General features: G+C 46.2%; 1 protein-coding gene across 4 annotated transcripts in view; it reads right to left on the bottom strand.

Annotated features, from left to right (window-relative positions):
- Positions 1-40: 40 nt before the first annotated feature.
- The window catches only part of heatr5a (HEAT repeat containing 5a), a 28,983-nt gene continuing 16,246 nt past the window's right edge, over positions 41-12,777 (bottom strand). Inside the window, exons 20-36 of one of the 4 annotated variants that reach the window (XM_071365513.1) lie at positions 12,380-12,569; positions 11,969-12,138; positions 11,635-11,661; positions 10,185-10,329; positions 9,788-9,967; positions 9,322-9,555; positions 8,844-9,022; positions 8,685-8,753; positions 8,387-8,566; positions 7,819-8,071; positions 6,157-6,402; positions 5,736-6,011; positions 5,251-5,526; positions 4,578-4,832; positions 4,132-4,283; positions 3,670-3,880; positions 41-3,491 (exon numbers count right to left, since the gene is read on the bottom strand). In XM_071365513.1, coding sequence (XP_071221614.1) covers positions 3,190-3,491; positions 3,670-3,880; positions 4,132-4,283; positions 4,578-4,832; positions 5,251-5,526; positions 5,736-6,011; positions 6,157-6,402; positions 7,819-8,071; positions 8,387-8,566; positions 8,685-8,753; positions 8,844-9,022; positions 9,322-9,555; positions 9,788-9,967; positions 10,185-10,329; positions 11,635-11,661; positions 11,969-12,138; positions 12,380-12,569 — 3,345 coding nt within the window. In that variant the 3' untranslated portion in view covers positions 41-3,189. The remainder of the gene's footprint in view (positions 3,492-3,669; positions 3,881-4,131; positions 4,284-4,577; positions 4,833-5,250; positions 5,527-5,735; positions 6,012-6,156; positions 6,403-7,818; positions 8,072-8,386; positions 8,567-8,684; positions 8,754-8,843; positions 9,023-9,321; positions 9,556-9,787; positions 9,968-10,184; positions 10,330-11,634; positions 11,662-11,968; positions 12,139-12,379; positions 12,570-12,777) is intronic. The other 3 variants (XM_071365514.1, XM_071365515.1, XM_071365516.1) reach the window with 3 other exon arrangements.

Genomic DNA, 12,777 nt, shown 5'->3' with positions numbered 1-12,777 from the left:
AAGCAATGATTAAAGGAAATGTAGGCTTTACTCATAACACTGCCATTAGAAAATGTGTTTATTCAACCAATATTTTCATTTGTACAGTTTACAAAATAAAATGACAGGTTACATTACATACAGATTAGTATTTTATAGTATCCTCACAGCTACAGTATGAAAGTGCCAAACACCCTGAGCAAAAGCAGGACAATGTCCTCTGTACCAGGTTTGTTATTGCAGAAACTCTTTCATTTGTAGCGTTAACTTTCTGAACCATCATCCCATGATTGACATCCATTATCATACTGTCAATTCTCTTTTCATTGCATTTGATTGATAGACACTTGCATCCATTTCATAAATCCCCATTCTGATCAGTGTCCCTTTAAACCAGAAATGGATTTAACATACATTCTTCCACACTCAGCCATCCAGGATACTTTTGTATGGTAACTTAACATGAACATTGATTAAAAACAAAGAGGATTATGATAGTAATGATAAAGTAATGCTGCTAACTGACTACTTGCTAACTGGATCCCTATGCAGCCCTTTTTAATGTACTCAGTGACCATAATACAGTACTAAGATTATGACCATTATAATGTTAACTTCATAACGTTTTGATTGCTGGCTGGGCATGTAGCTACAACATTAAACATTATGTTAAGTGCAATGCCATTTCAAGAACATCAGTGCAGTGATTATATTGTTCTGTGGACACTGCTCTGTAGACAGTTGGTTTAGTCTTAAACAAAACAAAAAATACTATTCAGTACATGGTAGTTTACATTGCTTTTCCTGTATATTGCCATGGCAATTCAAACCTAAGTTGTGTTGGAGAATAAAGTTCCTGGAGCGTTTTATTTTCCATCAACACTTCCATTATGACAGTAAATGTATATGTATGCTGCATCTCTTTCAGCTTACGTTGCAGAATGTCATACATACACACTTTACCTGTCAAAAGTTTTAGAACACCTACTCGTTCAAGAGATTTTGTTTTGACTATTTTCTACATTGTAGAATAATTGTGAAGATATCAAAACTATGAAATAACACATATGGGATCATGTAGTAACCAAACAAGTGTTAAACAAATCTAAATATATGTTATATTTGAGATTCTTCAAATAGCCACCCTTTGCCTTGATGACAGCTTTGCACACGCTTGGCATTCTCTCAACCAGCTTCATGAGTTAGTCACCTGGAATGCATTTAAATTAAAAGGTGTGCCTTCTTAAAAATGAATTTGTGGAATTTCATTCCTTCTTAATGCGTTTGAACCAATCAGTTGTGTTGTGACAAGGTAGGGGGTGCTACAGAAAAAGACCAAGTCCATATTATGGCAGGAACAGCTCAAATAAGCAAAGAGAAATGACAGTCCATCATTACTTTAAAACATGAAGGTCAGTCAATCCAGAAAATTTCAAGAACTTTGAAAGTTTCTTCAAGTACAGTTGCAAAAACCATCAAGCGCTATGATGAAACTGGCTCTCATGAGGACCACCACAGGAAAGGAAGACCCAGAGTTCCCTCTGCTGTAGAGGATATGTTCATTAGAGTTACCAGCCTCAGAAATTGCAGCACAAATAGATGCTTCACAGAGTTCAAGTCACAGACATCTCAACATCAACTGTTCAGAGGAGACTGCGTGAATCAGGCCTTCATGGTCGAATCGCTGCAAAGAAACCACTACTAAAGGACACCAATAAGAAGAAGAGACTTGCTTGGGCCAAGAAACAAGCGCAAAGGAGATTAGACCGGTGGAAATGTGTCCTTTGGTCTGGAGTCCAAATTGGAGATATTTGGTTCCAACCGCCGTGTCTTTGTGAGAAGCGGTGTGGGTGAACGGATGATCTCCGCATGTGTATTTCCCACTGTAAAGCATGGAGGAGGTGTGATGGTGCCCTGCTGGTGACACCGTCTGTGATTTGTTTATTCAAGGCACACTTAACCAGCATGGCAACCACAACATTCTGCAGCGATACGCCATCCCATCTGGTTTGGGCTTAGTGGGACTATCATTTGTTTTTCAACAGGACAATAACCAAACACACCTCCAGGCTGTGTAAGGGCTATTTGACCAAGAAAGAGAGTGATGGAGTGCTGCATCAGATGAACTGGCCTCCACAATCACCCGACCTCAATCCAATTGAGATGGTTAGGGATGAGTTTGACCGCAGAGTGAAGGAAAAGTAGCCAACAAGTGCTCAGCATATGTGGGAACTCCTTCAATACTGTTGGAAAAGCATTCCAGGTGAAGCTCGTTGAGAGAATGCCAAGAGTGTGCAAAGCTATCATCAAGTCAAATGGTGGCTATTTTGATGATAATATAAAATATATTTTTATTTGTTTAACACTGTTTTGGTTACTACATGATTCCATATGTGTTAATTCATAGTTTTGATGTCTTCACTATTATTCTACAATGTAGAAAATAGTAAAAATAAAGAAAAACCCTTGAATGAGTAGGTGTTCCAAAACTATTGACCGGTAGTGTGTATGTGTCCGTGTGTGTGTGTATACATACATACTGCCTCACTACTTAATATGATGACAGCCATTCAAATGATATGTAATCTAACACAAAACTAATAATGTAGACATCCAAGCATGTAGATGCCACGCAAAGTTTAGACGTGAATACAAATTATATGGTTAGAAGTGAACTAATGTTTCCCTCACTGATTGAACAGGGGTGTATTCACACAGAAGAAAATGGGCCGAAACGTGGAGGGACCTACCGGAATTTCTCCTTAAGAAACACTTGTTTTTGTTTTCTGTTGCAAAATGTTTTGCTATACTTTGCACTAATGAATACACCCCAGATGGGCTACAACTCCAACCCCAGACCTTTGCTGTCTGTAGACCTACCAGCAGCATTTGAGTTCCCTGGCTAGGAATCTGCGTCCAATGATAATTGTCTTTACTCTGTTGTCATTCCCTCATAGAGGTTAAACAGTTAAAATGAACACCTATTGTACCATGAAATTAAACTTAACATCCAAAACTTAATTTTGACTGCCTGCCAAACTAAAATGATGAAATACTGCACTGTCCTGTCCTTGATCTGTGCCTGGGTTTAGTGATTATTACAATCCTAATGCGGTAAGTATGCTACTATGATAACGACACTATAATATAACGTGTGGCTGTTTCTTGTCCGCTCACGATAACTAAGCATTAATTTCAGGACATAAAGGCTCACAGAAAATTGGTCTTGAGTTGAATGCTGGGCGAGGTCTTGCTGGGTACTTGAAGTTGTGTGGCCTTGGCGTTGACACTCTCCTGGTTGCCCTTTACAGCAGCCTCCAGCCTGGCTTTCATGTGGGGCGAAGAGGCCATGAGGGCCTTGAAGACGGACGAGTGCTGGGGGCCGATGCGCATCAGGTCCTGCAGGGCTGACTCATGCAGGGTGCGGGCGGGCGCGGGGGTAGAGGACAGGGCATTCTCATCCAGTAGAAAGGAGATGAGGATGGGAAGGAGAATGGCCACCAGCTGGGGACCTGGAGGTCAAAACACAACCCGAATAAGACCACATCATGGGACAGAGATAGAAAAATTGGAAAGGAAAATAACCCAATCCAGATTTTATACTCATGGTCTATCTAGAAAAAGACGAATAATCTTCACCACTCGAATGACCACAGCAGTCAAGAGTCTGAGGTAACCTAGCCTACTCACGGTGCATCTCGTCGGCAGCGAACACCAGAGCCTCTAGGGCCCTGACTCCATCCTGGATGGCCTGGAGCTCTTTGGAGTTCTGGGGCCTCCTCCTCTCCACCCCCTGCAGGTGTCCCACCACACAGCTCCCCAGGCCCTGGATGAAGGGCACCGCCACCCCTGTCTTGCTCTGGAACACTGACATCAGCAGCTGGTAACTCCTGCTGAGCACCTGAGGAAGCGTAAAGGTGTAGAATCAGCTGTGGATACAGCCTTTAAATATGCTAATTATTGGGAAGAACCTCTTGGCATTGAATGCTTGAAGAGAATGTAATACTGAGAAACGTTGAACAGTAACTTGAAAAGTTGAATATTTAAAATACTTTTAGTCATCATAAAGACAGTGTGTCACCAAGGAGTCCTAAAAACGTGTTTCTTTCCCTCAGTTTTGTATTTTGTTTGAACTACTTAGTGCTGACTTACCACAGGGTCCTTAGACTCCAGGCTGGCTTTAAACTTGTCTATGCAGCGTGTCTGCAATGGCTGGGCTGTGGTGACCTCAGGACTGGCAGTCAGCAGGAAGATGGTGAGAGCTGTCAACAGACTGACCTCATCCACCGCAGGGTTGGGATTATCTGTCAACAGAGACCAGAACACAAAGCGAATCATACATCCAGCTGGAATCTTATTTAACTTCTAATTTAATTATGCATTCTAAACCACATTTTGATTTCTAAACCCAAGGCTAAAATTGGAAAGCAACTGAAGAACTTAAAATCTGATTGCATATGTGTAGACTTTCAAACCAAAAGGCCTTGACATTTGCTGTAGGCTGGTTTCTGAATGAAGTGGCCTCCCGTGTCTTAACTGACTGTGTGCGTGTGATTATGTTTTCTATGTGAAGTGCCCTCCCGTCCCTGACGCCGTACCGGAATCCCAGAAGTCCAGCAGGGTGTTGAGAGCACAGCGCAGCAGGTGGGCCCAGGCCCCGCGGCTCTTCTCTGAGCGACTCATAGGGGAGGAGAGCACAGCTCTCAGGGCCTGCAGGGCTGCAGGCACCACCAGTCCCAGAGCCTCACCACCCCCACTGCTACCCCCAGCTCCACCACCACAAGGCTGCTGGACCAACTCCCTCAGCACCCCCATCAACAGGTACATTAGTGTAGGCAGAATGGAGACACTACCTATGGGGGGAGAAGAGAGGTTAACCATTAACCACAGCGTCATAGAAAAGACGAGAAGTGACGAGAATGTTTAATCAGCCTGAGTGATCATCCTTTAAACAAGATCAAGTTGTTTTTAAAAGGGCTTTAACGCATTCATTTGCAAATGAGTATTCTTCCATTTATGACCAATTGATCAAATAATCAATCAATCACTCTCAATGACTCAATTAATGATTTATCATGATATTGACCTACTCTCTGTGCTGTTGGCAGTTAGCAGTAGTGCTGGGGTAAATTCTACTTCAATTTAGGACGTTAACTGAAATTCCAATTCCCATCATTGGGATTGAAATTGGAATGTCCGTTTACTTCCTGACTTGGTTGAATTGAGCCAGAATTGAGTCAAGTCCTGATTATCAGGCCCAGTTTGGCTTACCGTCAGGAGAGCAGATGGATGGCAGGTCAGACAGGATGGCCAGAGCAGCCGCCACTTGTCTGCAGTCACTCTCACTCAGACTCCAGGCCGAACCTCCCTGGCCCCCGCTGGGGCTGCCGGCCAGCTTGGGGCTGAGCTGGGGCAGTCTACGCACCAGCACACACAGGCACAGCTCCAGGGCCCCGAACACTAGAGACCTGCCTGGAACCAGGCCGCCGGTGTCCCGGCCCTCCCCAAACTCAGGAACAGTCTCCTTCTCCGCTGCCCCGTCATCCACTGAGAGAGAGAGTGAGACACACACACACACATTTTAAAAACATAATACAATGTCCTACCTTGCAGTGGTAGAACACATGTGGTAAAGTTGGTAACACCCCCCGTCAACAACTGAGAAGGGCCACAGGCAGAGACATAACTTTTAGAAATTGCGGTTACTTCCTTGATCGATCACGCATACAAGGCAAGTGTTCCTGCTCCACACTCACCCTCAGCACTGTGGCGTTTCTCCTTGACGTGCTCCTGGGCAGCACACACCACCTGTCTAACCAGTTCCAGCACGGCCAGCTGCACCCCTGGGGCCTCCCGCGTCACTATCAGCCTGTGAAGCACGCTCAGCAGTTCCACACTCAACACCTGGTCATTGCCGACTTTTGACCGGGGCCAGGAGACCTCTAGCAGAGCCTGCAGGGCCTGGAGGCAGGAGGAGATGTTCTCCATCTGGTCATGGGAGTGAGGAGAGCACAGGAACTCCACACTGATGCCTACAGACAGGGATAACACGACGCATCAATACCATAGCCCCTCGCCAATATCTCCAACTACAAAGATCATCTGCTTCAAAAGCTTATTTTTGTAAGAAGGATATTCATAGAAAAGTGCCCTTGTGTCAGGTCCATTGCTTCTCACCCAGGATGAGGTGGAGTCGGTCAGAGCTGATGTCCTCAGGGGACTTGACATAGGCCAGGGAGGTGGACTGGCCCATGGAGGTGGGGGTGACGGGCCGGGACAGGTTGGCAGGGCCGTCGTCCACCATGATGAAACCAGTGCTGTTGAGCCACAAGGCCGTGGCATGGAGGATGGGAGCCCAGGAGCTGCAGTAGTGGGGTCTGGCCTGCTCCGCTGTCTCTGCTGTGTAGAACGTCCCTCCTGACGCTCGTGCGCACACACACACAAAGGTTAGGTCAAAGCAATTTCCCATCAACGATACATATGTTAACTACAGTGCACACTTAAATTAATAAACCACAGCATTAGTGATGTGCCGTTCGCAAATTATTCATTCTTTTTGAATTACTCTTTTTACTGACTCGAGAGTCATGACTCGTTTTTCCGAGTGACTCGTTCATTTTAGACATTCGCTTGACCTGTTGGCTGCAATGCATTCTACAGCAGGATTAATACGCGCTCTTCCGGTGACGTGCTCCGACCAACAGTCTGTCTGTATCGGTCATATATGCGCTCGAGGTCTTCACGGATCCACCTGGAACCAAATACCCGAGAGGGTCCGGATCCAGAATTCTAAATAAAATGTCCACAGGTCTGGGTTGGATCTGATATGATTGTCACGGGTCTCGGGTATGTGTAATTTTAACTGACTTATCCCGGAAGGATCCATATAGATAAAGCGACTGCTGCAGTAGAGAGAAATTGTATAATTTATGCTGCTGCTTTTTGCTGTTCACGAGAGTGAGCTTGTTGCTTGTTGTTGGCCAATCATAAGTCATCAAAGTGGTACTAGGCTACAGTCACACACAGCGTCACCTCTCTCTACCTCCTCTCCCTCACGCTTTATCAGCTCCAAGTAATAAAGTAGCTTCAAAATTGACTTTTCTGCTGCTTCCCTGGATCCGACCAGGTCTACACAGAACGGGTCTAATATATATATATATATATATATTTTTAATCCATATTGGGTCCGGGTGGGAAAGCCCCAGGTCCATTTCAGAACAGGTCCGAAGGCAAAATAGATCCAGCTGCAGGCAGCATAGAGAATAAAAAGTGTGTCAAACGGATAATAGATTGTGTGGCGCATGAATGAATGCAATTGATTATTGAATGTTATGGACACAGCTTTGTAGAACCAAAACATACACAGCCTCTGCTGAACAAACTCCAACATGAATCGTTTGGTGGGCTGCAGTTTGCAAACAATATTGTGCTTATCACCCTCACTGCAGTCAAGTAATGTATTCCGCCAAGAGTCGTACACAATCTAGCCTGGTTGCGGCCACAACTAGATCTCGTTTCTAATGTACCAAGACAATCTTATTTGTATGCCTAGCAATCAACAAATGTACATTGTTTAAAGCATGCTTTTACAAGTCTCAGTCACAAATGACAGCTCCAATAAGCCCCTTATTGTGAACGACATGTGAACGAGAGGCTTTGTAGAATCATGACTTGAGTTTTCAGTTCATCGTTCACCGGTAGGGGGTCCTGCGTGCTCTGAGCATGACTGAATCAAATGAACGAAATGAGTCGAAAAAGAGTCCTCCTTTTGACTGAACGAGTCAACCTCACCAGATCTAGACCACCACCTGTAGCCTGCAGTCCTTACGGTGTCCTCACCTGTAGCGGGTAGCTGTGCCGAGTAGTCCTGGGGGAGGGTGAGGAGAACGTAGTCCTGTAGGGCAGCCAGCCACAGACGGCTCAGCGTAGCCAGGTCAGTCTGGACCAGCGTCAGCAGCCCTGGCCCTCCAGCCCCCCCACAGTCCTCCTCTAGCAAGGGAGAACCAGCCTGCTCACCCTGCCTCCCTGGGCCTGGCCCTGGGATGGGGCGCTCCCTCGGTCTACTGCTGCTCTGCACCGCCACAATGTACACCTGGGAGAGGAGACAAACACAGTGTTAATATTATTAGATGTGCAGTATAGATAGAACCAGACAACCAATCAGCACGGTCAGGATTAACAAACTGTCTGTAGTAAAGTGTCTGTATGTGTCAGGGATGAATTTTAACTCTGTTGCATATAGACACAGTGGAGGATATAGAAAGTGCCAAAGAAACAGCACGAGACTAAACCTGTACTGTAATGACAGTGACTTCAACCAGGAGGTCAACTAGTAGAGGATGTGGCTTTTAATGCAAGTGTTGATGGATGACAGGCTGGGAACTGGGATCAGCCAGCAATGACTTACCTCAGCCCAGGCCTTGAGCACAGCCAGTGTCTCCATGGTGGATGTTCCCTCATTGTAGAGCTGACTGGGCACCTCCTTGCCTGCCTGGACCTTGACCAGCGAAGAGGCCAGGAGCTGATGCACCCTCCTCAGATCCTTCAGATCACTGACCACCCCACTGGCGATCCACGCACTGCACACCTGTCAGGCAGCACAGTGGAAAGACTATGTATTCAGTGATAGCTCAAATCAGAGGACCATATTCAATCATTCTTTGTTAAAAGTACAAAATAAAGTACAGAGCACTAGATGGCCACACCTGGCAGGCTTTGGCTGTCACATCAGGAGGTGCATCTGCAGTAAAGGCCGGTCTCAGAGCAGCTCCAACCTACGCATTAAAAAGAGAGAGGAGTCTTTGAATAAGCCTGGAACGCTCATTCCGCCATCCATGGTAGTAGAAGACATGACAGAGACTCACGTTAGCCTGATACTGCTCCAGGATGACGTGGCCAGGGAACTCCGGCTCTGGGATGGCAGCGAACTTGCGGATGATGACCAGTAGAGTCTGTAGGCCAGAGAGCCTCAGCTTGTCACTGTGGTCAGTGGCGGCCATGAAGGCCATGCGGATCAGGTCAGCCAGGTGAAGGACCAGGAAGTCTGGCAGGGAAGAGAGGGTAGGATAAATGACGTGTGAACAGACGTTCAATAACACATGGAAATGGCATCTAGATGCTCCACAAGATGCCATTCAAATAAAATGTATGATTAAACAATGCATTGTTTTATGTTAGGAAGAGTAGCAGGTGGAAAAGGACTGAAATTCCATCTGACATAAGTCTAAGCAGAGTTTTAATTTGCTAAGCTTTCGGTCTATAATGACCTTTGTCGTAGCAGGAACACTATTGAAAACAGCTCATACGGTAGAAGTGAAGTTCCCACAAAATGGCTTCCCTCACCGGTGGACTCATGCAGACGGTGCTCCTGGGCCAGGGCCATGTCGAAGTGGGCAGGGTGTCCGTGGCTCTCACACTGGCCGATGATGCGACACACGCACTCCACAGCGAAGACCCGCGTGGACCAGCGCAGGTTGGTGAAGGGCCCGCTGGACTCTGACTTGGCGTGGAAGACTGACGCGTCGTCGTCCCGCTCTCCCTCCTCCTCCTGGTTGGTCTCTACCGGGGCTGTGGATTCTGACACAACAAACCACAGAGACAGCTGGGGTGAAGTAGTATAGCCATCAACTTAAACTACATCCATGCGATACATTGCATCAGTAAAGAGAATATTTGGTGTCAAATAAAGTCCTTTTGACATCGGCCTTGTTGGGTAGAACACTACACCCAGTAACAGAAAGAGAAGGATCGCACTCTTGAAATTGAAGTTAAAAAGGAAAACGTCTCTTCCATTTGACATCACACCCACCTGCAGAGGCAGACAGGACGTCTTTGCAGAGTTTGAGCCAGTGGGCCAGTTTCCCCGTGGCGATGGAACTCATCATATGGACCAGGGTCTCCTGGATGTCCTGACAGAGACGGGGGTCTGACTCCCGGTCCAGCAGGCTGAACAAAGCCCCCTCCAGGCCCACCTCCTTAATGGTCACATCTGTGGAGGAGAGGAGACACTGGTTACAATGGGGCTTCTCTACAGCGTATTATTAAGCTACTTAATGTATGTTAATTATTCAAAGGCTATTTGCACATGCTGAGCATTACAAGAAAATTATAGATTTGCTGGTGAAGGTAAGTGACCAGACACATCTCGGCTTGTATCTCAGTGTGTGTGTGTTTGTGTCTCAAAGTGTGTGTTTTTTTTGTCTCACCAAGATGTGTGTTGTCCCTGCGGGGCAGCTCCTTGACGAGGGCCACAGCGTGCTCAGACACCTCCAGGGCTTCCTTCTGGGCCAGCTGTCTGAGACAGGCCACCACAGCACGACGCAGAGACAGGTACGAGCTGCACAGGTTCACCTACACACACACCAAGCACATACACACACGCAGAGACACACACACACTTAAGCAACTCAGCATATGAGGAATACATAGAGGTACTAAACACAGGTAGAGAGGGTGACCATTCTGTCTGTTTTAAAGTCAAAGTAGTACATCCCATAATCAAGAAGTGATTAGCACTTTGGTTGAAATATAACTGAATTAATAAACAGGACAGAAGTGAACAGAGTGAGTAAGATCTCATTACAGGGCCCAGTCGATCCATGTTAACAGTGTGACTACTCTGTTCAAAACCCCAGTAGAAACACTATCATAGATGTGGCCATATTCATTTTCAGCTAAACATCATGCTGGAACGGATACAAATAATTGCTGTGAGCAGCGAGCGAAACCGAAATATCAGAGATATTTCAGCTAAAAGCAATTATTTTCACAGTTTGTGTGTCAACTGAATCCAAAATCATTTAGCCTGCGAACTGGAAAATCATATCAAACCAGGGGGGAATAGAAAATAGAACAGAGTGTGAGTTCAAACACAGACGACAGACAACGAGCATTAGAAGTGTTATTAGCTCTCTGGGAGAGGACACTATTGACCAGTCCTCCCTGGTACCATGATGCTGTTAATCACCCTGTCATATCAAACAAACAGACGCCTTTCCAGAGGATTCGCCTGGTCCCAGATCTATCTGTTCCGTCTTGCCAACTCCTATGGTCACGGTCACGCCTGAGTTGGCAAGACAGCACAAACAGATCTGGGACCAGGCTAGAGGAGTTTGGGAAAGCAGAGGAACTGTAAAGGATCGTTTTACTTGTGCCAGTGACTACTTTATATTTGATTGATGCTATTTAGACCTATGTCATCAGATCAGTCTTTACAGCTTGTATGGTCATTTGGTCAAAGGTCATCATTCCTCAGAACTGATAGCAGAACACACTACTCCAATAAATAGAGCAACAAGCAGTTGACAGAGGCTCGTGGGGGACTGTTTTTACCCCTTGACCTACACTAGTGATCTGAATAGCCATCCAGTGTGAAGAAAGGAGGATTTTGAGAAAAGAGCCACTGACGCAAAAACAAATCCTTGGCACTACCCGTGGAGTAGAGGGCTGTGAGGGAGGGAATCGGCTCATGCTCGCTGTGGATGCCTGATGGGGTTAGTTCAAACTCACAGAAGAGAACCAAAATGACAAGAAAAAGACAACCAAAGTGAAAATCAACAGGGTGACAAAGAAAACACTGCTAAGAAAGTAGGAGCAGTGACAATAGCAAAATACAACTTGACACCGCAACTCCTGCAGGCAGGGGAAAGAACCTACCAACACAGAATAATCCAACAAGATCCCCTGTATGAGAGAGAATACACACGGTCACTACAGAGGAAGCCACTACAGAAACACTCACTGGGACAATATGGCTTAACAAGTTTTAAACTAAATTGATCACGCCATTTGCCCGACAGAGAGCCGTGTTGGAGTGAGTGTGTGTATGACTGATTGCTGCCTGAGACTAATAGAATCCTTAGCTCAATAGCTTAGCATTAGCCAGGAATGACATTAGCTAATTACCGACCTAGGTATGAAACAGCTTCTCATTAGCATTAGCTACCTAGAACCTTTGCACAGTTCAGGATTAGCTTGGGCCACTACTCACACAGAGGCTGGGCACCAGGCTCGCCAGGTTGACGTGGCGCGGGGCGAACATGTGCAGCTGCTGCAGACAGGAGATGGCCTGGGCCTCGACTAGACAGTCTGGACTGTCCTGCATCACCGCACAGCCCACCAAGCACGACGTCCGCAGGGCCGACACAGACTGGCCCTCGCCTGGGGCACAAAATGGGTCAGACACTCATACCAGGGTTAGGGCACACCTACTGTGTAGTGTCAGTTCTACAGTCTTAAAAAAATAGAAAAGGTGAAAGCTGGATATTGAGTGAAATTATGAATTACGTGCAGCAATATTATTAATATTACATTTTGCAATACAATCCAAGAAATCAAATGTATTTTCTCTGGTATCAGATTTCTACTTCACAGTGTGTGACTATGAGGTGAGTAGAGTCACCTTGTAGGTCAGGTCCCAGGGTGGTGAGGAGGGCGTTGAGGCAGCGGCCCAGGCTCTGGTGGACCTCTACGTGGGTAGGGGGGATAGACAGCAGCAGCCTCAGCACCAGGGTGAAGCTAGCCTCCACATGGCCATGGTACAAAGGACCAGCCAGATCCATCACCATGGACAGAGAGTGCAGCGCCCACCTCTGGTACAGACAAAGAGGAAACAAGAGTCATTGGTTGAGACAACTCTACATGTTGACAGAGACCGTTTCCTGTTTCCTTACAGACCTTTTCAATGGCTTTTTAAGCTGTGGAAGTGACGCAAAGGGTCCGTTCATACTTCTGGAACGTTTGTAAACAGCTGTTTTGTGTGTGGCGGTAGAAACAAACTCTGAAGTAAATCTGCTTGGT

Source organism: Salvelinus alpinus, chromosome 25, assembly GCF_045679555.1.
Source record: "Salvelinus alpinus chromosome 25, SLU_Salpinus.1, whole genome shotgun sequence".
In the NCBI taxonomy this organism is placed as follows: Eukaryota; Metazoa; Chordata; class Actinopteri; order Salmoniformes; family Salmonidae; genus Salvelinus; species Salvelinus alpinus.
Note: the sequence above shows the minus strand (reverse complement) of the source record. Positions and strands in the feature narration are given on the sequence as shown.